This window comes from Brachyhypopomus gauderio, chromosome 18, assembly GCF_052324685.1.
Source record: "Brachyhypopomus gauderio isolate BG-103 chromosome 18, BGAUD_0.2, whole genome shotgun sequence".
In the NCBI taxonomy this organism is placed as follows: domain Eukaryota; kingdom Metazoa; phylum Chordata; class Actinopteri; order Gymnotiformes; family Hypopomidae; genus Brachyhypopomus; species Brachyhypopomus gauderio.
The window spans coordinates 15,563,527-15,589,945 of record NC_135228.1 but is presented as its reverse complement, the minus strand read 5'-3'; the positions used below and the strand labels follow the sequence as shown (position 1 = coordinate 15,589,945).

At 41.1% G+C, this 26,419-nt stretch overlaps 4 protein-coding genes and 1 non-coding gene across 5 annotated transcripts; 3 read left to right on the top strand and 2 right to left on the bottom strand.

Moving 5' to 3' along the window:
- Positions 1-12: 12 nt before the first annotated feature.
- fam114a2 (family with sequence similarity 114 member A2) lies at positions 13-5,850 on the bottom strand. The gene is made up of 14 exons (XM_076980574.1): positions 5,692-5,850; positions 5,079-5,325; positions 4,595-4,694; positions 4,364-4,465; positions 4,018-4,115; positions 3,724-3,858; positions 3,384-3,542; positions 2,760-2,883; positions 2,523-2,608; positions 2,335-2,433; positions 1,984-2,123; positions 1,773-1,845; positions 1,557-1,610; positions 13-1,364 (listed from the first exon to the last, which is right to left on the bottom strand). Exons 2-14 carry the CDS (start codon positions 5,304-5,306, stop codon positions 1,266-1,268), a joined length of 1,497 nt encoding a protein of 498 aa, XP_076836689.1. The 5' UTR covers positions 5,307-5,325; positions 5,692-5,850; the 3' UTR covers positions 13-1,265.
- A 507-nt stretch (positions 5,851-6,357) lies between these two features.
- Positions 6,358-8,353, top strand: pgrmc1 (progesterone receptor membrane component 1). Its single transcript, XM_076980576.1, has 3 exons — positions 6,358-6,676; positions 7,379-7,534; positions 7,717-8,353. The coding sequence occupies exons 1-3, from the start codon at positions 6,385-6,387 to the stop codon at positions 7,809-7,811; spliced, it is 543 nt and encodes a 180-aa protein (XP_076836691.1). The 5' UTR covers positions 6,358-6,384; the 3' UTR covers positions 7,812-8,353.
- An 895-nt stretch (positions 8,354-9,248) lies between these two features.
- trnal-caa (transfer RNA leucine (anticodon CAA)) lies at positions 9,249-9,362 on the bottom strand. Its single transcript has 2 exons — positions 9,325-9,362; positions 9,249-9,294 (listed from the first exon to the last, which is right to left on the bottom strand). It is a non-coding gene; the product is annotated as a tRNA-Leu (tRNA).
- Positions 9,363-9,755: 393 nt separating this feature from the next.
- On the top strand, positions 9,756-11,016 carry cox7b (cytochrome c oxidase subunit 7B). The gene is made up of 3 exons (XM_076980580.1): positions 9,756-9,909; positions 10,560-10,684; positions 10,794-11,016. Exons 1-3 carry the CDS (start codon positions 9,873-9,875, stop codon positions 10,866-10,868), a joined length of 237 nt encoding a protein of 78 aa, XP_076836695.1. The 5' UTR covers positions 9,756-9,872; the 3' UTR covers positions 10,869-11,016.
- Positions 11,017-18,187: 7,171 nt separating this feature from the next.
- Positions 18,188-26,029, top strand: pgk1 (phosphoglycerate kinase 1). The gene is made up of 11 exons (XM_076980575.1): positions 18,188-18,345; positions 20,209-20,259; positions 20,338-20,493; positions 20,654-20,798; positions 22,030-22,133; positions 22,360-22,479; positions 23,671-23,785; positions 23,998-24,177; positions 24,287-24,464; positions 24,945-25,043; positions 25,385-26,029. Exons 1-11 carry the CDS (start codon positions 18,281-18,283, stop codon positions 25,423-25,425), a joined length of 1,254 nt encoding a protein of 417 aa, XP_076836690.1. The 5' UTR covers positions 18,188-18,280; the 3' UTR covers positions 25,426-26,029.
- The last annotated feature ends 390 nt before the right edge of the window (positions 26,030-26,419 follow it).

Sequence of the window (26,419 nt, the reverse complement as noted above, 5' to 3'; positions counted from 1 at the left end):
TCTTTTTAAAAATTCAGGGTACACCGACTTCAGTTTATTTAATTGCTTTGGGTTAAACACTTTAATGCTGCTTATCTGATGTCATTTACAGTCTGGTTTGTTTTGCCACTTGTTATAAATTCCAAGATTTACCTCCTGACTAGGTTATTAAAATATTTTAATTGTGGTAAAAGCAATTTACCTTTAACAAGTGAAAACATTTATACATGTTTTTTTAACCTTACCTATTTTGATGAGCTTTTATCTCCATTTATTCTGAATGTTTGGTTAGAATAAGCACATGCATAATATACACTCACAAGTCACTCTACCTGTGACCTTTCATTAGTGGTACAGGACCACTATTAACCCAGCTATGATACTAAGTATAAAATAAATCCCAGACATGCCAGAGCTCAGTTCTGTTAAGTAGTAAGTGGCTGAGGAATTGCACTTTATGATTAGAAAAAAATGCAATTATAGGTGTACTTAAATAGACAATATAGGTACAGGCTAGGCCTTTGTAATGAAGTAGGTGGTGAACATTAAACATGATTGTTATAAAAAGAGCACTGCAGTAATGTTTTGCTGAAATGCAACTGGATGCTCTAGGGCCCAGCTAGTGTGAATATCCCAGTGTAAGATTCTGCTAAAATCAGGCAACCTATACCACAATAACATTAATGACTACCCACCATTACACATTACCTACTTTTAACTCCAAAAGCTTATTTTATCTAATACTATAGATGAGACACTAAACACTAAAGAATCTCCACATAAGGAATGTTCAAGAATTTACCAGATTACATTACATACTGATTCTATACTAAGAAATTATATGTAACACTTCTTAAAAGTACATAATTCTTAGATACCATCTTATGGCTAAAACAATTAATACTGATATTCATTATGAATGCAATTATACATTTAGCAAAATGTCACATTAACAGCTGGTAGTACATAAAAAGTTTCTAAATGGTTGATTTCCAATTAAACAAAAAGTCTTTATACATCAGGGGAAACAGCATTACATACTTTTAACATGTTCAAAAAAATATATATATAAAACCCTCATTAACTCCCTTGACAAAGTCACTCCATACTATACCTCAAAAAGGTATATCCTATAATTGGCCTTTGGAAATTAACGAGCGTCACTACATAACCACAAAGTACTGTTGAATCCATTTGAGAAAACCTCCAATCATTCACCTCTCATATCGGACTGTCCCTTAATTATTGCCCAATAGTTACTTGGCACAGTACAGAGGGCTGAGCAGTTATTGGCCTGAGGCTGCAGTCCTCTGAATGTGACACACCTCCATCACAGGTACCATGAGCTGGAAGCCATCTTGGATATATGATGCACTGTTTGAAGCCTGGAAATTAAAGGTAGAGTAAATAAAGGCTGCTGATGGCAAACTGTTCCAAAATACATACATAATCAAACTGCTAAACTCTAATACACCAATACATGCTTTAAACATAATTAAATTATGATTTGTAATCATTCGCATGCTGGCATTATTGGGTATTTACAATAAACTAGTTCAAAAAATGGTGGAACAAACCTCCAAGAAGACTCCAGTGATTAGTGGATTAAGGACCTCTCTGTTTTCATTTGACTGCAAAGAAAATATTCTTTTAATTCCACTATGTGATAAGTTATCACAGACAGATGTCCAGAGTGGTGGTCCAACAACAGGTGGCATTATTTCTTGTCTTTAGAGCACAGAGGAATACTGTATATGAATATACATCAGACCAGATGAAGGCAGCACACTTACCCCAATTATCGTCAAACAAGCTGTGAACTTTTTGGACAGAAGTGTTACTTCTTTGCAGAGAACAATGGTGATTCTGGAAAAACGCACACATGCATTACATATATATATATATATATATATATATATATATATATATATATATATATATATAACACACACAAACGCATGACTGTTGCATCTTGTTTATTTCAGCTTAACTAAAGGGGCTTACTGTGACAGGACTTTGGCCTGCTCCAATGCTGTCACCTCCCCAGAGCTGGAGTGAAGGAGCAATACTGCCACCTTGTGGAACTGCTCGATGGATCTGGCCGTGAGCTCAGCCAGGCTGGTTATAGCAGACAAGTGTACATCCTACAGAGGAGTCGACTGATTTTTTTATTTTGGAACTCTTTGGCAGTTACTGGGTTAAAAAGTAATAATATTCTACTTTAATATAGTAAACCTTTGGATTAGGATACAGATGCATTTTTAACAGTGTTCTGTAACAGTAAATTTTTTTATGTAACTGCAACGCTGGAGACTGCTGTGCTAAGCAGAAGGGTTTACAGACAACATGGCATACCTCAACAGTGCACCTGGCCACTTCTGCCTCCTGCTCACTGCTCTGCTCTTCAGTTGGCAACTTCATGTCTGTGATGCGGTCAAATGCATTTTTCCTGGCCTGAGGAGACACCATGCAGTATGACGGACTTCTGCAGTTCACACTGATAATGAAGTAGTATCCATATAATAAAAATACCAGTTTTGTACCTTGCCGAGCTTCTCAGCTGTTGTGGATACGTGAAGCTTTTTAAGAGCATCTGTCAGTTCGTTTACAAAGTTTTCACCATCATCCTCTAAAAGGAAACCCATTTTAACATTGTTTTCATTTGCAAATAAGTGGAAACAGCAATGTGTAAGATGTGACATGGGTTTATTTACTTCCATAAACCAGTGCTGAATTAGGAATGTATTCTGGCATTTTCTGTCTCCATTTTGGCTTTTTACCTTTTGTGTCATCCACCTCCTCCTCATCGAACTCCATAAGGGAGAAGGCCTCCCTGATCTGTTCCAGATCCGCCCTGAGTTGGGTCACTTCCTCGCCAGACAGAGTGGTTAGCACAGACTTCACCTGCACACAGCAACCAAGACCCAAAAAACAGTGTCTATGGTGTTCATTCACTGCACCATAATCTAGAGTGTTAATTCATTGTGCCATTCTAGAAAGATAATGGACTGTATTTTCTATTGAAATGTAACAAACCAATTAGATCTTATTTTTAAAGTGCTTTTCTAAGTTTGATGTATTAAAACATTAGAGAATATGTTGCTTAAACACTGCTGTATTTTGGATCAATAAGTCAAACACCACCGATGTCTTTGACTAGCTCACTAGGATCTTGAACAGACATCTGTAAAGTTGGTTTGTGACGATGTGTGTTATATAAAGCACTATATAAATAAAATGAATTTCACATATAAAAGACGGCCACAACAAAATCCCATTTAAAACAACACACTCATTTAAAATGACAAAGCAGAGTCACTGAGGATGTGCCAGGTGTTGCTGTTCCACAAGTACATTTCTCCATGGTCAAGTTTTTTTCTCTACTCCTAATGTGTTGCCACTACCTTTACTTCACTCTCTCTGGACAGGATTTCTAGAGCCTCTAGGTGCGACAGGCCCTGAAACTCATCAAACAACATTCCATAATGAGCCTTCTTCTCAGTTTCTAGGGTGACATTCTCAGCTGTCTGTTGCTCCTCTCGCTCCTTTGCCTCCCTTAAAACCTTCACAAACAAAACACACATGCAGAATCAAGTCACTTTCACCAAACATCAAACAGTCTATTGTATGAATTCCTCAAATACAGACATAGCTGTACAAAGGAGTATTTGTGATAACTGTATTTAGTCAAGGTCATTAATGTTTCAACACAGCTTCACAGCCACTAAGCTTTGATTAGCAAACCTGGGACAGGGTAGAGGTCCTGTTCATGAGCACTTTGGTTTTCTTAAAGCCAGGATCTCCCTCGGCTATCACATCCATGGTCTTCTTCCCAATAAACTCCAGAGCATCCAGTCCACCACTTATTACCGTTTTACCCTGCCCAACAGCAACGAGGCAGGTTACAATGAGTAGGAAGGCACTGAGATCAGAAAGAAACTCACAGAGGTGTCAGTGCAATATGGACGCCAGTACTGCAAAACAGAGGGAAACCGATTAGGCCTGCGGATTAAGAAGCAGAAATTAATGAGCTCTCACCGTATTCTGGACCACACTGGAGAATGAAGACAGCATCCCCATGGCACCTCCCACTGTGTAACTGTCACTCTCTCCCATGTCGCCTTCACTAGACTGACCTGAGGTGAAACAGTTGGGTTACCAATCATGACCATAGCAAACTGTTTCTTTCAGAGGAAGCCCGCAGACAGATCTCACAGAGCTTTATAATTCTACCGATTCTCGTTATAATGAAATACAAAGTGTCCGCAAGTTTGACTGCTGCAAAGCAACTTTCTGAACTCATACATGCCACAGTTTGTGTTTCTTCTGATCAATAAATGTGCAGGAATAAGAAAGATGTGGGACGAGGATGAGGATACATCACCAGCTGCTTTCTCTTCCTCCTCCACTTGAACAGAGAGCTCCTCCGGACTAGGGATTCCCAGTGATGTCTCCGCTTTCTCAATGACTTGAGAAAGTCCCTGGCCTAAGACCCAACAAGAACAAACCATGTTTTTGCTTGCTTTTGTTTGGCACAATAGTAGACATAGCTTCAAACAGTGACTGTGCCCATGCTGATAAGGGCGCGTAGAGCAGTAGATAGGAAGTGACGTGCCTACTGTGGCCACAGTAGCTGTGGCAGTGGAAATGAGAGATTTGCCCCAACTTCCCCAGTAACCCCAGCCTCCTTGTGTTGCAGTCACCTCAGTGGCAGGCTAGAGAAGACCAAGAACAAGAATCCAGTAATACAGCAATTTGTACCAGATGTGTTTGTTATTTTGTTTGTGATCATTTTGTTTCTACCCATACCAACCAACCATAATAGTGGACAACATTTTAAATCTGGTTTAAGTTCTTAAATGTACAGGGACCTGCAGATGTATGCAGAATCTCACTCTTCAATCTTGTAACTACATACATTTCATATTAGTTTCACTGAGCTGAATAATTCACAGCACATGCTCCAGAGTACGTCATCAGAGCTGAATAAGCCAAGATTTAAGCAGATGGAGGAACAAGCGATCAATCATTTTATTTTTACCTTGTAACAGAAGGCAAATTTTACACCACAAATATTTGACCAGAAGAGACAGGTTTACTTTTGATGCGTCTTCTGCTGGACTGGGTGACTCTGCAGCTTCGTGAACTTCAGGTGAAGGCTGTCTCTCTGGTCTCCTCCTTGTCTTTCGAGTAGGGGCTATGTCTGTGGAGTTGTCACTTTCTGTGTCTGGTGAAGAATCTCCTTGTGAAGGAGACGACTGCGCCTTGGAGACCTGACCCTCCATGTTTTCTCCAGGGTCAGTGAGTGTGTTTTCATTCTTTGACATTTTAAACCATACCAACCTCCTATAATGAACATGCAAATACACAGGTATACACAGATGTATATTTAAGGCTTCAAAGTAGTGATTCACCAAAGTGCAACTGTTCTAAACTCATCAAGCACATCACACGCCCTGACTAGCAGCTACAACCTTAATTAACAGCAGTCTATGATCAATCATCAGATGTTACAGTAACCTTCTGACTAAAAGTTGAGCAGAGAGCTCGTTGACATTCTGTACTTACATATATACATATATACTTAACTAAATTAACTACCCAGTTAACTATATAAATAGCTATGTAATTAGCAAGCTAGCTAGACAAACGCTGATATATGTAATATTACAGTAACGGTGATCAAACACTAAGGTAAACACAATCTCTTACCTATTCCCCTCCGTATATGTCTAGCTACCCTCTCCAAGCCACGTCACTGCACGGTTTTTTGTCCCAACCCCGATGCGACTTATTTTTCCTGATTTGCTCCTTCTTCGACGACGAGCTATAAAACGTCCACTAGCACCATGTCGCCACCTGGCGGTGTGGAGTTCTGTGGCGAAAGGAGACACGACCAGTGGTATAAACAATATCTCATGTATAATGTACACAAGCGCCCAGGTTTTTTCTGACGCGCGATTTGGCAGTTTTGGTAGATCACGGCGTGAAAAAAAATATTTTATATGAAAATATTATTCAACTCGCTCGTGCTTCGTAACTTTAAAATAAGACACGAACAACACGCTCGCGCGTGCACGCTCTCGCGAATTGTCCAACGTTCCATTCTTAACCTGTGCATGTTACCGTGTACGTAAAGATAACACTGGAAACATATGGATAGTTCTGGCTTTATGATGAAACCCCCACGAACATAGCTATAATTTTCCATGTTGCACAATTTCCAAACAAACATGCTCGCGAAGTTTCAACAGTTAGATGTCCAATATTAAACTACAAAACGCCCCCACGTGTCCGTTAAGGACCTGATTGGACAGCGCGGGAACATCGCAAGCTTTGGGCTTCTGTGATTGGTGCACCGATCAAGTCTTCGATAAGCGTATTTTGTCACAGTCAGAAACAAAAATGGCTGAAGATGCGGATGGTCAAACTTCTCCTGGTATTCTTCAAGAAATCTTTACCTCGCCTTTGAACCTGAGTTTGCTGTTCCTGTGTTTATTTCTCTTGTACAAAATATTTCGCGGAGACAAGCCCACGGATGTTTCCGAAGCCGACGAACCGTTGCCCAAGTTAAAGAAGAGAGATTTCACTTTGGCAGACCTAAAGCAGTACGATGGGACCGCAAATCCGAGAATCCTCATGGCTGTCAATGGGAAAGTATTTGATGTAACAAGAGGAAAGAAATTCTATGGTCCAGGTAAAACTGCACAGTTTAAAAAAGAAACGGTTCAGGCACATGTGATTTAAATTGGTTAAACAGTTTAGCCTGTGCAAGTTACGTAAGGGCGCGAAAAAACAGGAAAGAAAACGTTTTAACGTTAGTTGCGTTCATGTAACTTTGTTGTATTTCTTTTATGTCTTGTGCAGAACTCTCCCTTTAATTTCAGCCACACCCCTTATTTCCTTCAGCCCAGTGGTACCAGCTGAAATATTTAGCAACACGTTCATGCAAACTTTAACCCCTAACCCAGTGATCGGTAACCTACCTACGGCCTGGAATATCACGTAAAGGTTCAGTTGCCTAAGTAATGAACCTAAGCAAAAAAGTTCATTTAAAGTAGTGTGTTCCTCGTGAAGAGATTGTTAGTATTTTCCATGTTAGTCTTTTGTGCACACATAATGATTAGGCATTTTGTAGTTTGTGAATGAGTAATGAGATCGAAGATATGCCAAAGATCACAGTGACCAGATGTTTGAGGATTTTTTTTCCAGAACTGCATTCAACTCCTATCAATTCGTGATTTGAACTAGGTTAAAGTGCATGAGTCTAGTTAACCAAACCTGAATTCTATCATCGTGTTCCAGAAGAAACAACCTTTGCTTTAGAATCAGTGATTACACCCTCAAATTTATATGACAGTAAACAGACCGATCTAATTCCTGTGCTGTATGTTTCCAGAGGGCCCTTATGGGGTTTTTGCTGGCCGGGATGCTTCCAGGGGCCTGGCTACATTTTGCCTGGATAAGGAGGCCTTGAGAGAGACGCATGACGATCTTTCCGACCTCAATGCCATGCAGCAGGACAGCCTGAGCGAGTGGGAGACTCAATTTACTCGTGAGTTAAAGAAAAACTTCACTCCCAGGGTTGGAGCTCACTCGCCAACTCTGTTTGTATGGACCTAAATCCAACCATAAACATTTATATCGATATCCTATTGAATGCACAAGTCTTATTGGTTGGCTATAATTATCTATGTTCTATATCACGTGTGTAATGTTTCAAACCTTTCCTCACAGACAAATATGATTATGTTGGCAAACTGCTAAAGCCTGGTGAGGAGCCTACAGAATACACAGATGATGATGAAGGGAAGGACAAGAAGAAGGAATAGGCTTTGAGAAGCACCCGAACACCCCAGTTCCTCTCATCAGAACCTTCCGGCATTTCTGGCTTAAGTGGTTGGGTGTGAATTCATGATGTTCCAGTGTGCCTCACAGTGTCCTAATTGAACCCGTTTTAAGATGATCAAGTTAAGTTTCAGTCTGCTCTCATGAAAGCTTCAGAAAGCTGTAGTCTCTTAAGATGTATTGTATGTGACCATGACACAAAATCTGATGTGTTTTTGTAATGGTGTACCTGAATAGTGTGCTGCCCAGGCTAATATGCAACCCAACCTTTTTATGTTTTGATAGGTTGCTTGGTATTTTATCTAACAAGAATGTTTGATACAAAGCATTGTGGTACCACAACAAATAAGGCTGCAAGCTAGTATGTGAGGGTAGCAATGTGCTGTTCTACATGAGAAGACATGAGAAGAAGAATTTTTGACATTCCAAGATTAGGGCTTTTGGTACTGATAAAAGTTTCTGTTTTGAAACACTTGTTTTGTACCTGAAAAATACTGATTATTAAAGCAAATGTTGTATTAACTTCTCCCTGTTTTAAAATGTACAAAACAAATCTTTAAACATGTATTGGTAACTATATTAGTTTTTAATTAGCATAAAAATTTCTAAAGCATACAGTTTCATTCCTCAAATTTAAATACGTGTTCTATGAATATGAACAACAGTTCATCTTTTTTTTAGCTTAACCACTGCACAGGTGAAAGTAATTTGACCAAGTATTGATATGATATGAATATGATTATCTTTGTCTTGCGATTAAAAGCTCTCTTTCAGTGATCTGTAGATTTAATTATTCGTCACTGAATGAGTACCTAATTATAAGCAGCAGTGGTAGTGATGACAAACTGCAAGAATCTGAATATCAAACTATTTTTTTTCTTTTACTTTCACTTAATTACATTTCAAAGAAAGTGTCTAGCACTCTGCTACCTTATGTAATGCACCAATACTCTAAAGTATAAGAAACTAAGATTATCCTTAAAAAATATATTACCTATTATGTATATATATATATATAGATATGTTATAATGTAATATAATAATATAATGCACTTTCAAATTGAAGCAAACCAATTGTAGCACATTGCACATTTTAACTGGATATCTGATAGCTAGAAAGCTAGCTATAGATGTACAACTACTAACAAACTGGATAAAAAATAACAAATATCAAACAATAATTTCAAATATGTTTGAAATAATAGGTGCAGAAGCGACACATAGGCCTATATCTGAAATTGTTTTGTAAAATGTACAATATACTAGTATACTAAAATATTTTTGTATTTTAAGTTTTCTGGCTTTTTTAAGTTAAAGGATGTAAAATCCGTTAAATCCAATTAATTGTTTGTTAAATTTTCAGAGTTCAATAAAATATACACCTATTTTTATACATATCGTCCAGTTCGTAAAAAGGTATGTGTCAGAAGTGGGATTCGAACCCACGCCTCCATTCGGAGACCAGAAAGCCCGCGTTACTCACGGAAGGAGTGAAACCTTGAGTCTGGCGCCTTAGACCACTCGGCCATCCTGACACGAATGAAACCCTCCTTATAAATTTACACTAAATAGCTAATAGCTGTTTAAACATTCAGTAATGGTCAATTTGTTTAACCAATATGAACTTTCATCAGTCGCAGGTAGTTTGTTGCTGGTTGTTACCTAGCAAGAGTTATATTTGCAAACATTAAATAGATGAACGGCAAAATTAGCCATAGCAACCCTTAGGGAGACAGAAAGCGACCTGTTTTTGAAATACCATGCTTAAGTACTTTTGTCACAAAGAACAGACTGGTTATGTGAAAATGTTATGACCTATACTTATTTTCATTGCATACTGCCATGGTCATCATATAAATGTTATATGCTAAATGTTAAAATATGTTAAATGCTCCGTTCTCCTCCAGCGCCCCCAAGTGTCTGCGCGGGTAAATGCAGCGTAAGACAAACGGATTTCCGGTCTGCGCCACCTGCCATTTTGTTTTAGTTGCCCCGTTCAAGGGTATTCGTATACGGAGACAACCAAACTAAACCAACTACCAACCATGTACCGCTTCACTAAAGCAGCTTTGAACGTTGCCGGTAAGATTACATATGTTCTTTTGGTGTAGTTTCGTTCACTTTGAACCTTAGGTCTTTAAAACGATTAAGACCACTGAGTGAAAACTGGACACTTTACTAGCTGGTTGGCTAGCTCCAATGTATGAGCTAGTTTTAACACTAGCTAGCTAGCTAATACGTTTAAAACTAGCTCATACATTTGATCTAGTAAACTAGTTCGGGATTACTTACGATTTTATTTTGGGTAATGTGCATGACTGAAATTACGCAATATGTTCAATTACTTTCTATAACTAATTTCTTCCTGTAACCTTAGCTAGCATGCAAAGCTAGCATTCTTATGAATTGTTCAGTGTTGCCATCTTTATCAGTGACATGCTTCATGAAATGGCCTTTTAAATTAGATAGTTATATAACGTTTACTTTGTCAGAAAATAACTAAATCCGTTGGTAAGACGGTGTCAGAATGTTCGTTTAAATGTTTAACTATATTTGACTGGTATTATAAGTGCCCTCCAAACGTGATTCATTTATGTTTTTTCCAGAACAATTCGACAAGCTCGTTTGTAACAGGAAACATTTGCTCCCTCAGTGTTGACAATGTCACTTTGGTCCTGCATGACATGGATCCATATATCGTCTGATCATGAAAGACAATGTTGTTTTCACAGGTCTCAGTACCCGTCAGGTTGCAGTACGACATGGGTCTTCAGGTGTATCCAAGGATTTTCACGCCAAGTACGGCACGCCTTTGCTGATCGCTGGAGCGACATTTTGCGTTGCAGTCTGGGGCTATGTATGTTTTTATGGCGTCTCTCGCACTCCCTTTCAGTTATGATATATTGGGCTAATGTATCTGATATGCCTTTCCATGATTTACTGAGTTTGGCATTGACTGTTTGCAGGTGGCCACATCAACTGGCATCACATGGAATCTGTCTCCTGTTGGCAAAGTCCAGCCCAAAGAGTGGAAGGACTAATGGACAGACCACCTTTACGTTTCCCTCATGTGAAAATGGAGAAAATGGCGTTCTTAAACATTCTGAACTCTACATCTGTCCTCTTCACCGAATCAATATTTGCTTGGCATGTCTGTAAAAATGATTCAATTAAATGTAAATACAATTATTTGCTCTGGCTTATTATGAATTAATTCAACCTAAATTCTGTGGCCCTGCTAGTGTAATATCTGCTGGTGTTTATAATTTTTTGTGTGCATGCATGCATGCAACAGCAGCCTAGCTGTATTTTGCATCACCTTGCATTATGCTAGTTTTATACATTTTAATAGTTTTTTTTAAACGATCTGCATGTTTACTGAAATGCCTCAAAAAAGCCAGTAATTCTGCCCAGTACACTTTATGAAGGAGGATTCATGAACTAGATGCTCAGAAGCTATCCTTTGCTCCTATTCATTTATTTTTTCATTGAGACCAACGAAAAGACCTGTGATGTTCCCTTTAATGTTGCTTGTTATGAAAGAAGAGTGACCTCTTTTGGTTATAATGTGCCTTTACATAGAGGGAGTCCTCATAAGAGCCATAGTTCCAATATTGTAGGTATGCTGACGAACCAACGTTCGATGCGAAAAATTCTGGCTCAGTAATGTGTTCCAAACTACGTTGTACTTTTGTAAGGGTGTCATATAACATCACTCCTCACTGCCTAGTAATCCAGTACCTGGCCTATAGTCCTGTTCGCAATTTGGTGTTGGGGGAATTTCTCACTTGAACTGAGTTAGTGGGTCCCTAGACATGAAAAATCACTGAGGTGCTCGTCCACCATAGTGCCACGAATTCCGCAATGGTCAAATTAAATATGGCCGCCATCGGCTATGATAAAAATTCAACTTTTTTGTTTCTGAATGTATATAGACATTTAATACCTCCATTTAGACTAATTATGGGATGGGGAATTCATTTCTGATATTGTTTTGACCATATTGGGTGATTTTGACATTAAAAGGTCATGGTCAATGTCACTTTCCTATTCTGAAGACCTTACCCACAACTTGTCCATTATAAAGAATAAAAACCAGATGCAAGTCTAAGTCTAATAAATCTGACATTTAATATTTTTTTCAATAATACAAATATATACAAGTCATGAAGAGAAAAAACATTTTAAACATCCCCTTTGAACTATTGATATAAAATAAAACAGCTGGGTGCAAATAAAACTATGTAGCAAAAAAGTGATACAAATTACATTAAATTAACTAAAAGTGCACCATGTAGTGTGATTTCTGTATGTGTGCATGCATATTAGTGGGATGGGTTTTTACAAAATGATTTTTCCATTTTTCCATGGCAGAATACGGTGCATGAAACTCCAGCAGAACAACAGCTACATCGGCGATTGTCACATTTGCCTGCACACTTGCATACTGTGAGCAGACTTGGTGGTAAGAGCTTTGGACATTTTGATGGCAGGAGTGTGCCAAAGTGCTCCTTCCATCCATGTTCCGTTGGCTCTTGTCTTACTTTGGTGTCCTTGGCTGCTGCAAGCAAGTTGCATGCCGTATAAACCAGAAAAGCCCCTCGTTGGATGTGGCCTCTGATCACACTACTTGTGGGAGGGAGAACATCAATTCCAGCACTTCCACTGGTGTAGATTTCTACCCTGAAGTCATCAAATGTCTTAGCTGTTGTAGTTGATCGGACCCCAGCCCAGACACGCACCAAGTACTCCTCAGCCAAAGCTGCATCTTGCTCTGTCAAGGTATCTGCTTCTCCAAAGTTGGCCAAGTACTGGACTGGATCAGAAGCCATAGCAGCATGTTTAGTCCCCACCTTGCTCATACAGTCATCTCCAGTCAGGATATGAGCTTTAATCACTGTCTTTGACAGTGATGCTCCAAGACGAGAGACTGCTTGATGGAGTGGAAGCATTTGAAGCCTCTCACCAGTGCCATACTCAAATCAAATCAAATCAAAGTTTATTTGTATAGCGCTTTTAACAACTCAAGTTGTCGCAAAGCAGCTTTACAGGGTTTACAAGGTTAACAATACTATGGGTCCAGAACCCTAATGAGCAAGCCAAAGGCGACAGTGGCGAGGAAAAACTCCCTATGATGGTGGGAAATAGGAAGAAACCTCGGGAGAACCAAGACTCAAAAGGGAACCCATCCTCCATTGGGCGGCCCGTTAACACACAAATACAGAAGTCACACACAATTCACACAATCAGACTAGGTAAAAGGTAGAATTGAAAGTTCTGGGTTTTGATATTGTCACTGTAAATGTCTGTTGATGAATGCCAGGCTTTCATTCCGTGTCGGAGCAGTGATGCTGGTATTGTAGGCTCCGACTGCAGTGTTACTCCCCAGGTGAACCCCGGTATCAGCACATCCACCGGCAGCCAGACCATCCCCCAGGTGCCTGCAGGTACCAGTATCCAATCGTCTTGGGTAGAGCCATGCAAGAAGATAGATAATACAGACTGAGTGGACATAAATTTAAACCACCATTGATTTAAATGTACGTAGCTCACGTGCCAGTGATCAGCATGTGGCTCCGGCAGACTAATCTATAGCAGCATAACTAAAGGGAGGGGTTCAGAGGTGACTACAGGCATGAGGGCTCACTGAGACATTGCTTTCCAGTCAAGTCATAGTCACAAATAGAGTGATGCCAAGACACAGCTGGATGACAGCATCAACATCTCAGATCAACAGAAATCTCAATGTCTGGGGGCCCCCAAGCCCCTACACCTTACAAGGGGAATTTTAGCTGAAGGCTTGACTAAACAGGTGAGTCTTAAGTCTAGATTTAAAGATTGGAACTGTGTCAGAATCTCGGATTGGAGCTGGAAGGCTATTCCATAATTGAGGGGCTTTAAAAGAGAAAGCTCTGCCTCCGGCTGTAGTTTTACTAATTTTTGGAACTAGGAGAAATCCAGCATTTTGGGAGCGCAAAGGGCGAGATGGGTTGTAGTAATCAATGAGTTCACTCAGATATTGTGGGGCAAGACCATTTAACGCCTTATAGGTTAACAGGAGAACTTTAAATTCAATGCGATATTTAATCGGCAGCCAGTGTAGTGCGGCGAGAGTGGGAGTAATATGATCGAATTTCCTAGCCTTGGTTAGGACTCTAGCTGCGGCATTTTGTACAAGTTGTAGCTTCTTTGTGGACTGTTTAGAGCATCCAATTAGAAGACTATACTGCTGCCAGATCTCCTTCATCCCAAGTTTTTGGAAGTATGGGCTGTAGCGGAGAAGCAGTGCAAAGGTGTCTGTGTCATTGGAGACTATGATAACTCTCTCACACTGCTTCACACGTATAGCTCACTCAACATGCACCAGCAACCTGGCATCAGCTTCTTCAATCCAGTTCAAGAGGTCTGGGATCTCTTCCCCACCAGTTGCCTTTGCTGGTAGCACCTCATCATCAATGACAACAGAACTCACAATTACAGTAGCATTGCCACTGGCTCGATTGCACACCATATCCCTAGCTAATAGTTGGAGATTCCGCTTGTTCTCCTCAGATGCCCAGAACTTGTCAAGTTGCTGAGGGATGGGGGTGTGTTTGTTCATGCCAATGATGTCAATGCCTGTTGTTGAGTATGTACGCCGCATGCGCTCCCCTTCCTTTAGGGACATCTCGATGTAGGAATCTAGAACAAGATGGATGAACTCTGGCTCTTTGCAGAGAGATGATGTTGAGCTGATGATGGCATTGATGACCGCACCTAAAGTACGAAATTGTGCTAGAGGCATCTGACGCATCTTCGACATGAAGTCTACAACAACATGAGTGGAATAAGTTGATCCAGAAATCCACTGGGTGAGATCAAGTTTAGGCTCAATCTCACTGACAAGTTTTGACTTGTTGACATGAACTGGAAGGTCACCATCAAACAGGGGAGATGCTGAAAGCACATCATGAGAAAGTATCTCCCGGATACTCTTACCCCGCTCTTTAGCAATGTCCATGCTTCTATGTGCCTCAGCCATGTCTTTGGATGAAACTGACTTATGTTCCTTCATACTGATTGTTGGGGTTTTCTGTGTTTGTTCATTGAACTGAGGTAGTTTTCTCTTTGATACAGTAGTGCTAATTTTCTTGGTCTTCTCAACTAACCTCTCCTGTCTATAGGAGCAGTAGACATGCTTCCCATTTTGGAGACAGTTGAGCAAGCGAGAAGCGACAACTCGGTCAGCAGCCTGCTTGGTGAGCAGATTGTGCAGTGGAACAGGCACATTGACTGTCAATGAGTAGGGATTTTGCCGCTCTAGCACAAAGTCCAGCAGCTTTGAAACATTTTGGTTGAATATAAGGCGGCGAGTGGTGCTCAGTGCATGCTGAAGATGGCATTCTGTCTGTTTCAAAGTGTTGTTGGTGAGAAAGTTGAGGACATCAGTGATCATCCCAATCTCGTGGAACAAGAGTTCAAACTCTGATACAGCATTTGCATTGTGTGTGGCTCCTACTACGTAGTGACCTCCAGGACCCTTTGACATTCGCTGAATGGTCTGCTCAACCTTCATGTCACCTCCCACAGCACAGAACCAGCCAGGGCGATCCTGCACAACCCACTGGCCTATCGAGAAGCGCCGGTAGAGCTCAGGATCTGTGAACTAGCACCTTGATTTGTTCAAGACACCATGAGCCATGACGAAGGTAGTTTATGCAGTCACATTCTGCAAAGATTGGCATAGAATCCTCTATAGTAGCCACGTGTAAGTTCCAGTTTACATGTCCACTTTACATGTGCATGTATTTTACGATACTTCAGAATAGGAAAAGAACCTTGACCATGACCATTCAAGGTTAAAATCATCCAGTATGGTCATAACAATATCAGAAATGAATTCCCCATACCATAATTAGTCTAAATGGAGGTATTATATGTCTATATACATTCAGAAACAAAAAAGTTGGATTTTTATCATAGCTGATGGCGGCCATATTTAATTTGACCATTGCGGAATTCGTGGCACTATGGCGGACGAGCACCTCAGTGATTTTTCATGTCTAGGGACCCACTAACTCAGTTCAAGTGAGAAATTCCCCCAACACCAAATTGCGAACAGGTCTACAGGACAGGTACAGGATTATAGCAGATGTATGTTTTTTCTTGAATAATACTGTGAGTTCAAGTACAACCCAGCCAATCATCAGGCACTATTTATAGTCAACTCTGAGGCGATTTCAGGTCGGGAGACCAGCGATAAGATACTTTGTTGTTTTCAAGCGGTCTGTTTTCTTCATCAACGCTCCGGACACCATCGAAATATATGTGGACCTAAAAATACAGCTTTTATCTCAATACTGACCAAATTTCATCGAAATCCGTGCAGGCGAAAGTATTTTACTAGACCGCGGAAAATAAGTCATGATTGACATTGGCGTATCGAACGTCACGGTCAGTGTTGCCAGGTCCTACAAAAATATCCAGCCCAAAGTCAGTATAAAATCCGCCCCTCAGAAGCCAAAACTAGCCCAAAGGCCAAAGTTGTTGAGCGGGGGGGGGGGGGGGGGGGGGGGGGGGGGGCGAGTGTAAGTTGTTGAGCGGAGGGGGGGGGGTGGCGAGTGTAAGTTGTTGAGCGGAAGGGGGGTGTAAATTGTCGACTGGGGAAGCAGAGACAAATTAAGTATTATATCGCCATCGATTCTTAGTGTTGACTTGTAACTCCCGCAGTGGCCCAACTCAAAAGTAGCCCAAAAAACCGCACCCCGCGACCCCAGAATTTTTACCCGCGGAAGGAGTTTCAAACAAGCCCAATTTGGCGTGAAAACCGCGAACCTGGCAACACTGGTCACGGTAGCTAGCAACTTTAGGCTAAAAGCGGCGTCTCGGTTTAACTCGTTCCCAGTGTTTTCTTGAAATCGGTACTGATACCAGTGTTGTGTAGTTTAATCTCATTGTTTTCTGATATAACTTGTTGTTAAATGGTAATATAGTTAACATCACTTCGAATTAGATTATGATTAATTATTAATTATGATTAATTAGAATTAGATTATGTGAATTTCAGTCACATGACTTCTATTGTAATTAATGTATTATATTTTAATGTGATACATGATATTATAAATATAACTATCAATTCTCAACCAATTTTCAAAATCCAGGTATCATTTTAAAGGTCTATTTCAGCTCTGTCTAGATATGTGATTCTTTTTAAGCTTGAAAATTTTGTCATACCTAAATATTGGACTCCCACTTATACTCGGGGGAAACCTGCTGCCATATTGAAGGGCATTCCGATTACTCAGGGATGAGGGAAGTTGCTATCAAAAAATCCTCAAAACGCTCCATTGTACACGAGGGAAGTAGTTTTACAGAACATGAGGATCGTGTAACGGCCCAAAATGCGTTTAGTTTAGCAACTGCTCAAGGCGAAATCGTGGAGTTGAACAATTAGTAAACGTAACGAACTTAAAATGTATACTGTCACATAAGGGTAGATAGCAGTGGTTTAAGCGTATTCTAAAACAAGTCACAAAACTACTTTGACCTTATGAAGATTTAATTGAATTTCATAACAAAAAATTCTACATTGTTCTAACATGCAGCCAGCTAACCGAAAGTTTGGGAGGGTGAGGCGCAGTGGAGGTCTCTAGACCATCTGAACTGGGGCCAGACTGGGACCAGTATGTTAGGGTTGGGGGGCTGACTGAAAGTCGCTAAATGACTAAGAGCAAACTAGAGTAGCTAGAGAGGTCTGAATACTCGTTAAATATTGCCACGGAATCGCTAAGTTGCCAATACTGCTGCCGCTTTATCGCCATTCACAAAAATGATGCGTCTCATGCCACGCCTCATTTAGGGGGTCCAAGGATGTTGAGACAGGAGACACCCCCCTCCCCAGAACCGTCACTGGTGAGGCGACGTAAACGAGAAGTAGAATAAATATTTGAGTCATAAAAAACAATTGGATTTTTTTTACCAGGCATAACAAGCTGTCAAGGTGATTTTTGAGTCTTCAGAAGCGTATTTATGTAGGATCACAGCATTTTATTAGATCATTGCATTATATGCGAGTTAGTCCAATACAGTAGACCTTTGGTATTAAATGTATATAATATGAGGAAGTATTAAAGGAGCATACAGTTCTAATCCAAAGAGGGTGAATATATAGATATTTGCAACCATTTACAAACCTGTAACCGTCACGTACCATTGCTTAAATGAGACGCAGTGTGACGCAGCGAAGTAGTGAATGACAGCAACAGCATCCAATAACTGATTAAACTGCCCCGATCCTTCCTACCCCACCCCGCTGTACGCCTCTTTTGACATGAACCAATAAACAGCGGAATATCAAGCTCTGTCCCGCCCACCTTGGGTGCGTGAGCTTCAAGCTAAGGTCATTTTCATTCGGGAACTACCCAGCACTGAAGTCTACAGGGGAAGGAGAAACCGCCAGTTATCGCCCAAGATGTCTCTGTCGAACAAACTCACCTTGGACAAGGTGGATGTGAACGGAAAGCGCGTAATTATGAGGTGAGTTTTTAAGGTATAAGTGTGTGTATAGGCTGTATGAGATGCACGCAGCCATCATGTTTATCGCTGTCACAGCCATCATTAATGTGATAATAAAAAAGATCCAAACTATGTTGAGTAATAAAGTATCTCTCTGTGCCATCACACAAATAAACGTATCGCTATAGCAGTGTGACCTCTACTTAAACTGTATCAGAATGAATAACGTTTCATTTAAGGTCTTTCACAGGAAGTGCACGTCACGTATCTCGTTTTAGCAATTTCCCTAAAACATTACCATGCGTAGTTTGAGTAAACCAACTTTTGGTTTCTTAAGATGCCTTAACTCCGTTTGTGAATGAGTCCTTTAGTCCGTTTACTGGATGATTTAATTTTGCACGTTTACATTTTTACCTGCATTGAGAGTTGCGCCCACTAGCACCTACTACTGGGTGTTGATAAAATAACATTTTAACCAAATAAGTTCGTCTGTCATCGCATTAGCTTTGTAAAAGCTGAAATAATCTTGCTACTTATAATCTCTAATAAAACGGGCTACAATTGAAATACAACCACGTTGATATTTAAATATTTATCCTTGGCATACCCAGACACGATGGGGATTATAATATACTATGGAATAACCACTTGAGCCCTGTCTGAAATATACATGCGATTTTAATCGTGCAAGTTTAATAAATGTGTAAAACTAAACCTGTAGATAATACACAAATGAACAAACCTAACAGCTCGTGTTCAGTCTTTAGCTGTAGGCTAATCATTTTTTTAAAGGCAGCCTGACATCACCAAGCAGTGTTCAGCGTTTCCTAGGAAACGCTCTTCAATAGTATGCTTGTGTAATATTTAGTTAAATGTGTTTTCCTAGAAACTATTTTTAATGTAGACATTGGAATAGCTGTGAATTATGCATCCTATTATTAACTATTAGACTTTTCCGAAGTTTATATCCCTCCTACTGGGACCGCACTTTGCTAACCATTCGTTCTTCCGCCCGACTGAACGAACTGGGGGAAGAATGTGGGGTTTGGGGGCGTGGCTTAGCCCACGTGGTGTGGAGTGAGTTCTGATGGATCTTTTCAGAGCGTGCCGTGGCGCGTTCGCCCTTAGCGACACGTACGTTAGTGGCAGCAGCATAGAGACGAGTTGCTATGGGACGTTTCGTCTCTGTACTTGACTCATTAATCGCGCCTTGATCCAATTAAATGCCTCGGTGTCACGGAAATGTTGTCTCCAACTGAGAAACTGAATCATAAAATTCCACGATTTAAAACTGGTGGTTTCTGTTCGGTACTGGGGCAAAAGGATGACTCAGTTCAGTAGCACACTGCCACAGTGTAGTGTCACTGTGACTAAGATCACTACCACTTTCTGAGTTTAAGACTCAATAGTTTTAATACTCATGGTCTCGAACCACGAGTATGTGTACCCACATGCCTTTGAATCGTTTCCAAAGGCCTAGAGTAATTTCAGGTGTTGAGTAGCAACTTCCTGTGACTGCAGAGGGTGGAGCATTGGAGCTCTGTTATTTGCTTCTGTGACTGAGCACATGCAATAGTAATGTGCTGTACTTCCTGAGAGCACAAAACACAAATTTAGAACAAAAGCAAAAGTCAAACAAGGTGTGTGTATCTGGTGTTGGTATCTGTCACTTCAGTAAGCTCTTGTTCTTGGCTTTCAGGCCATTAATAATGAACAATGTAGCAGCTTTTCAGAGACAGTAGTTTTTGTTATTGTCTCACTTGTCTGGAGTTTCTCTGCTCTTTCATATCCTAATATTATTTATCTGTGTAAAATTGCCAACACAGAATAGCTTTGCTAAAAACAAAAATAGCAATGCTAAAAACATTGTTTACTCTCTCATAGGGTTGATTTCAACGTCCCCATGAAGGACAAAACAATCACAAACAACCAGAGGTAAACTATCATTCTGTTTCCTACAATTTAACCACAAAATAAGTGTATATAGCTGAACATTGAAAAACACCCCAACAGGATCAAGGCCGCAGTGCCATCCATCCAGCACTGTTTGGACAACAGCGCCAAATCTGTGGTACTGATGAGCCATTTGGGCCGGCCCGACGGTGTTCCAATGCCCAATAAGTACTCTCTGGAACCTGTAGCTGCAGAACTCAAGACCCTGCTGGGCAAGTGAGTGATTTGTACACTTCATTTGTACACTTCAGACTACACCATGGTGTTGGAGCTGCAGTACACGACAGGATCTGTTTACATGTGCCCACAAAAGATGTGTGTTTCCAAGCATCCAGCAATATGTTTGTGGTGGCCCTGATGTTACATTCCATTACAGAGACGTGAAGTTCCTGAAGGACTGCGTGGGCCCTGACGTGGAAAGTGCGTGTGCTGACCCCCCCGCCGGTTCCGTCATCCTGCTGGAGAACCTGCGTTTCCACGTGGCCGAGGAGGGCAAGGGAAAAGACGCCGCGGGTAATAAGGTGAGTGACTAGGTGCCATAGCAACGGTGGAAGCCCTGAATGTAGATTTGTTTATTGTTTACTTTCAGCTAGACTGAGTGTGGAAGAGTAGGGTAGTATGAAAAAATAAGCCCTTTTTTAGTTTTGTGAACCATGTGGGACTTGGATCCATATATTGGATGTGTTGTATCCTCAAAACTGTTAGTTGTACTTAAATATGAATTGTGAATCTTTCACAATTTTTTTGTATAGAAAAGAATGTCATGCTGGTGCACATTCACAGTATGTGTCCTATTGTCTGCACAGCAGACTCGCCAAGTCAAATTTACCACTGCACAGAACAGCTCAGCAGTAGCCATGAGCTGTGAATCAGTTAGTGTTTACATGCATGTTAAAATGTGATTATAATCAGATTGAGGTAATGGCTGGATTATCACCGTCATGGGAACATCCTAATCAGGTTACCTCAGTTAAAGTTATAATCTTCATAAAACCATAACCTGATTATGAATTCTCATCCATCACTCAGTTTATTGATGTATATGATTTTAGTGGTTTTAATTCTTAATTCTGTCCATGCAGAAACATCCAAACAAATCCATCACTGTTGGATGTTACAAGCAGCATAAACTCCTTCTCATTTGATTTGGCTTCCCATCTCTAACCCAAGCGTAACTCTCAGCATCTACCTACCACTCCCTGTACAGCTGGCCTTTTAGCGGGGTCACTGAGGCAATCCTGGCCCTGCGCGTTGCTTTTCTGGTCTGCAGAGCCCCAGCTGGTATGCAGTGTAGGGGAAAGAGAGCTGAGGGGTGGGGAGGACATGCAAGCACCCCACTGACCTTTCTCTTAATACTTGACCTTTGCGGGGGCATCTTGATGATCCAATAATAGAAGTCATTCTCGTTGGCCATCCTGCAGAGCAGCGCACCCATGCATTTCCAAAGCACATGCGTGATCTTTTACTCAACCAAGTTCAAGGGTCTTCAGGCACTTCAACACAGCTGCAATCTGATCTGGGGTGTATTGTGGTCTCCGTATCTTTAGTGTGAATGTATCCTATAAATCTGTTCTTGAGGGGGGGGTAAATCACCTGCAGAAATCTAGAACTGCAAAGTTTAGAGTCCTCATGTGTTTCCTGGACCAGCAAATTTAGTGTTCTTATCAGATTTTTATTTTATTTTACATTTTTCACACTTGTCTGCACAACACGGCATTTGGGCATATAATGTCTCCTGGTTCTTCCCACCAGACCAAAGCATCAGATGAACAAATTAAAACTTTCCGGGCTTCCCTGTCCAAGCTGGGTGATGTCTACATTAATGACGCCTTTGGAACAGCACACAGGGCCCACAGGTACATTGCCGGCACCTAATCATTATATTTGTTTCAACACAATCTTCCACCTGGTAATGCCCTGCATGACCATTAATTCCCAAGAATGAAGAACAAAATCAGATCCTGCTACATATGTGTAACAAATGCAATGAAAAACAGAAGGATGCTTGGCAGGAAGTCGTTTTTATTTTGGTAAAGGAGATTCATGCACTACCTGTAGGCTGATCACTGGCTTTTCCTTCAGCTCTATGGTAGGAGTGGACCTACCTCAGAAGGCTGCAGGCTTCTTGATGAAGAAGGAGCTGGACTACTTCGCCATGGCCTTGGAGAAACCTCAGAGACCCTTCCTTGCCATCCTTGGAGGGTAAGAGTTTACCCACAGGAATATGGGTATAGGATGGGAGTGGTTGATTTTTCTATGGATTCTATTTAAGCTAGAAACCCTGTAAGAAGGGAGAACAATAAGGTATGTACATGTATAGAAGTAACTGAAGGAATGGCGATTGTTCAAATGCATTAATTAGGTACTATCGATCACTCAAGCGGATTTGAAAAGGTGGGTCTATTTTAAGGCAGTAAGGGACTGGTGTATGGTAAAATGGTGGGAATTTATACCATTATCTGAGTGATGATACAGAAAGGTCCGTGGTTTAGGTTGGGCTGTACTAGAAGGGTGCTGCGATTATTCATATTAAGCCTTTGAGCTTCTTCAGCGTCTTGTCATTAATTAATTGTATCTTGCATTTATTTATGATGCTGCTCCAGATTTTGTAGCACTGATGCAGACCAGTGTGGGACGGGGCAGATCCGGTTTACAGGGCTTCAAGCACAGTAGTTCTACTGGCTGCTGTTGCACTGATGTACAGATTTGGGTGATGAGCTGGGTTTTTTGTTGTTTTTGCTTTTTGCACTTGAACCCTCGTGAAAGCCTGCTTACTACTTACACAATCAAAAGTGCACAGTGCATAGGCCTACGACCGCACAAAGGCCGGAGGTCAGAGTCTAAAGAAGGTCAGAGTCTAAAACAACATGGGTTTGTTGTGTAACCACATTTGCCAATGAAGACTTGGGGGGGGGGGGGGGGGACTTTACACTAAAACAACCTTTTGAATCTTGGCATAGTGCATAAATGGCGAAGGATAATTCTAGAGTTGGGATGGAATAGTTTATAGAGAACAGGTCTCCAATGATTTTGGTGAGATTTGTACATTTTATAGTAAGGCATGTGATTGGGCTATTTGAAATGTACAACTCCAAGGTAATGGATCCCATTTATTGGACATCTTGCATCTGGCTGCACAAGTTCAAACAACAATACTGAGCCAAATATGCATTGGCTGGTACTAATTTGCTATGATAAACCAATGCCAAGTATGGGCTTTGCTGAAAGGAATGGCCCATTGATAAACCCTACACAACTTGGTTTATTCAAGACTTATTTTGTCTTACTTTCTCTCTCACAGTGTTCTTTCTAGCCTAGGTAACATAATTGCAGTAGTTAAAATGAATGAATGTACCACACTCATTGGTATACTGGTTTCTTTGGTCATTGCAGAGCTAAAGTCAAAGATAAGATCCAGCTGATCAACAACATGCTGGACAAGGTGGATGAGATGATCATCGGGGGTGGGATGGCTTTCACCTTCCTGAAGGTCCTCAACAACATGGAGGTGAGTGTCCTGGGAAAGATGCTTTGTTGGGAGAGATCATCATGGACGTAGCCTGCCGTGCTTTTAAAATGCCTTGGAGTGAATTTTTGTACCCAATGAGTGTCCATAATCCATTTTTAATTAAATACAAAAGTAAATAAGTTGTTTAATTAGGAATGGTTTTCTGTCTTCACTGTTCTCTCTAAATGTTTAATCTGTGTATTTTGGGACAGATCGGCACATCCCTGTACGATGAGGAGGGTGCCAAGATTGTGAAAGACCTGATGGCCAAGGCGGAGAAAAATGGCGTCAAGATTGCCCTTCCTGTTGATTTTGTCACAGCAGATAAGTTTGATGAGAAGGCTACGACCGGGACGGCTAAGCTGGCTGATGGCATCCCATCAGGCTGGATGGTACGGCGCTTGCATCCTGGCCTGGGGTCTCGGCCCCACCTTGGTTGAACCGAATTGGTGATGTTTACTCAATGTTGAACTTCTCAACTGGTTCTGTTGTCTCGTCCAGGGTCTGGATTGTGGGCCTGAGAGCTCCAAGCTCTATGCAGAGGCTGTGGGCAGAGCCAAGCAGATTGTGTGGAATGGACCTGTGGGCGTGTTTGAGTGGGACAACTTTGCCACTGGAACTAAGAGCCTAATGGACAATGTTGTGGAGGCGACCAAGAAGGGTTGCGTCACCATCATTGGTAAGGACAGTGAGGACATTAACACTGTCAAAATCCACGTTCAGATTTACATTTAAGTTCAAAATGCTCCTCAGCTGTTATTATTTAGGAAAGTGACGCTATGCCTCATCCATCTTTAGTTTCTTAGTAACCAGTAGGTGGCACCAGATTCTTGTTATCTCTATCCTGTAACTTGTAACAAAAAAAAAAAGTAACTTGTACCCAAGTAACTCCTGATTCTAATACAACAGTAGTGGATGGCTTAGGTCCAGAAAGTAAAAGTTCTCGTCAGGATTTTGTCCCACCCACCTAAATTTTAACCTGGGAGGTCAAATGGAAGTTTTGCATTGTGAACCTTAATGTCTGAAAAAACCTTCTTTTATCATGTTGAAGTATTTCCTATTGTAAACCAGTCCATTCATATAAAGGCACACCCCTCTCCCCTCCTTAGCATCGTTCACGTGTCTGTGTGGGTAATGCGTCTGGCTCTGATGTCCATAGGTGGTGGAGACACTGCTACCTGCTGTGCCAAGTGGGACACTGAGGACAAGGTGAGCCATGTGAGTACAGGAGGCGGAGCCAGTCTGGAGCTTCTGGAAGGTGAGTTGCGTTAATTCACTTCCTGTTTTTTATTTAATTAAGAGCTTAGCTTGGACCTCCAGTGGATCATTTGGAGCTATAATGCTGTAATTGAGCTACTGTTTAGACCTTAGACTGAACATGTCTTTCTGAGGTTTTAATAATTTTTAAAAATATATTTATTTATTTTTATATGGTTGTTTGAGCTCTTTTATTGCTAGGACTTGTATTTAAAAAGCTGCTCTAAAAATCTAGTAAGGTAACCATTGTTGCTTAGTTGCTCATAAGCAGACCATTACATGGGCGATGCCTATACGTGTTTGACCACCTCAATAAGAACGTTTGGTTTCCTCCATCCGCAGGTAAACTGTTGCCGGGCGTGGATGCCCTCAGCAGCGTTTAAACACCCGGTGTCTCATCTGCTGGAGTTGGGGTTATCCACCCTAGAGAGGCTCTCACTCCTTCCTGTTCACTCACTTGGCACTTGTTCAAAGCGATCACCTTTAAGGGATGCAAATGACGAATACCCACCCCTGAAGGCCAACGATGTACAGTGCTGGTCTCTCCCACTGGTTCACTCATCCCTTCAGTTACTGTATTGCTTTGTTCTTACCCCGTTGTCTAACGGCAGACTCGCCACAGTCTGCAGGCGGGGACCTTCTGCTCGGTTTTCCATGGAGGACAGTAGTGTTATTACTTGGTTTACATCTCAAATTAGGGAATTGGTCATTTGTTGCAACTGCTAAAGTGTTTGTGAATGTCTGTGTGTGACATTGTATAACTGCGCTGTGTGTGATGTAACTCTAGAGTTAACTTGATGCCTCTTCACACATGTTGAGACGGTATGTAATACTGTAGACACTTTTATCTCCATTCTTGCACTTGTTATCCTGGTCCTGTGTATGTGTTCCCCCAGTGGGGTCACGTAGATGGGTTGATCAGAAGACCTGGATAGTCGGCTATGGAATATAAACGAGTTCAAATAAAAAGCAACCTTTGTCCATGGATATATGTTTGATTATTTACTTAGCTGTCTATGCTCAGGTGTGAAATAATACATACGGTTTTCTTTGCTGTCCAAAATTCATAGCCTCTAGTCGTATTTAAGGATGTTGGCGGGCGAGTTCAGAATTCTTGTTCTTTGTGCTGTTCGGACTACATGTCCAATGAGGAAACAAAGAGTCTCGAAACTCCGCCCTTACCTGCCTAGGTGTGCAACTGCGACTGACTAACCCATTCTTAACAGCTGGTAAGGGGAAGAAATAGCCGGTACTTCGATTGAGCGCTTCAGACGGTAAGATGTGCGTATAAATAAATGAAAGGGATGATAATTATGTTCCGGGAAATGTGCATATCTGTTGTATACATGTTAAAGCGTGAATGGGTCAATGTAGTGT

Bases quoted from the DNA above. Each gene is read 5' to 3' on its own strand.
- cox7b (XM_076980580.1), top strand. From the start codon at position 9,873: ATGTACCGCTTCACTAAAGCAGCTTTGAACGTTGCCG. The intron at 9,910-10,559 runs GTAAGATTACAT...TTGTTTTCACAG, and splicing joins AGCAGCTTTGAACGTTGCCG to GTCTCAGTACCCGTCAGGTT. The intron at 10,685-10,793 runs GTATGTTTTTAT...GACTGTTTGCAG, and splicing joins GCGTTGCAGTCTGGGGCTAT to GTGGCCACATCAACTGGCAT.
- pgk1 (XM_076980575.1), top strand. From the start codon at position 18,281: ATGTCTCTGTCGAACAAACTCACCTTGGACAAGGTGGATGTGAACGGA. The intron at 20,494-20,653 runs GTGAGTGATTTG...ATTCCATTACAG, and splicing joins CTCAAGACCCTGCTGGGCAA to AGACGTGAAGTTCCTGAAGG. The intron at 24,178-24,286 runs GTACGGCGCTTG...TGTCTCGTCCAG, and splicing joins GCATCCCATCAGGCTGGATG to GGTCTGGATTGTGGGCCTGA.
- pgrmc1 (XM_076980576.1), top strand. From the start codon at position 6,385: ATGGCTGAAGATGCGGATGGTCAAACTTCTCCTGGTATTCTTCAAGAA. The intron at 6,677-7,378 runs GTAAAACTGCAC...GTATGTTTCCAG, and splicing joins AAAGAAATTCTATGGTCCAG to AGGGCCCTTATGGGGTTTTT. The intron at 7,535-7,716 runs GTGAGTTAAAGA...CTTTCCTCACAG, and splicing joins GTGGGAGACTCAATTTACTC to ACAAATATGATTATGTTGGC.
- fam114a2 (XM_076980574.1), bottom strand. From the start codon at position 5,306: ATGTCAAAGAATGAAAACACACTCACTGACCCTGGAGAAAACATGGAG. The intron at 2,609-2,759 runs GTAAAAAGCCAA...GTTTCCTTTTAG, and splicing joins GGAGGTGGATGACACAAAAG to AGGATGATGGTGAAAACTTT. The intron at 1,846-1,983 runs GTAAGCCCCTTT...GCGTTTTTCCAG, and splicing joins CAGGCCAAAGTCCTGTCACA to AATCACCATTGTTCTCTGCA.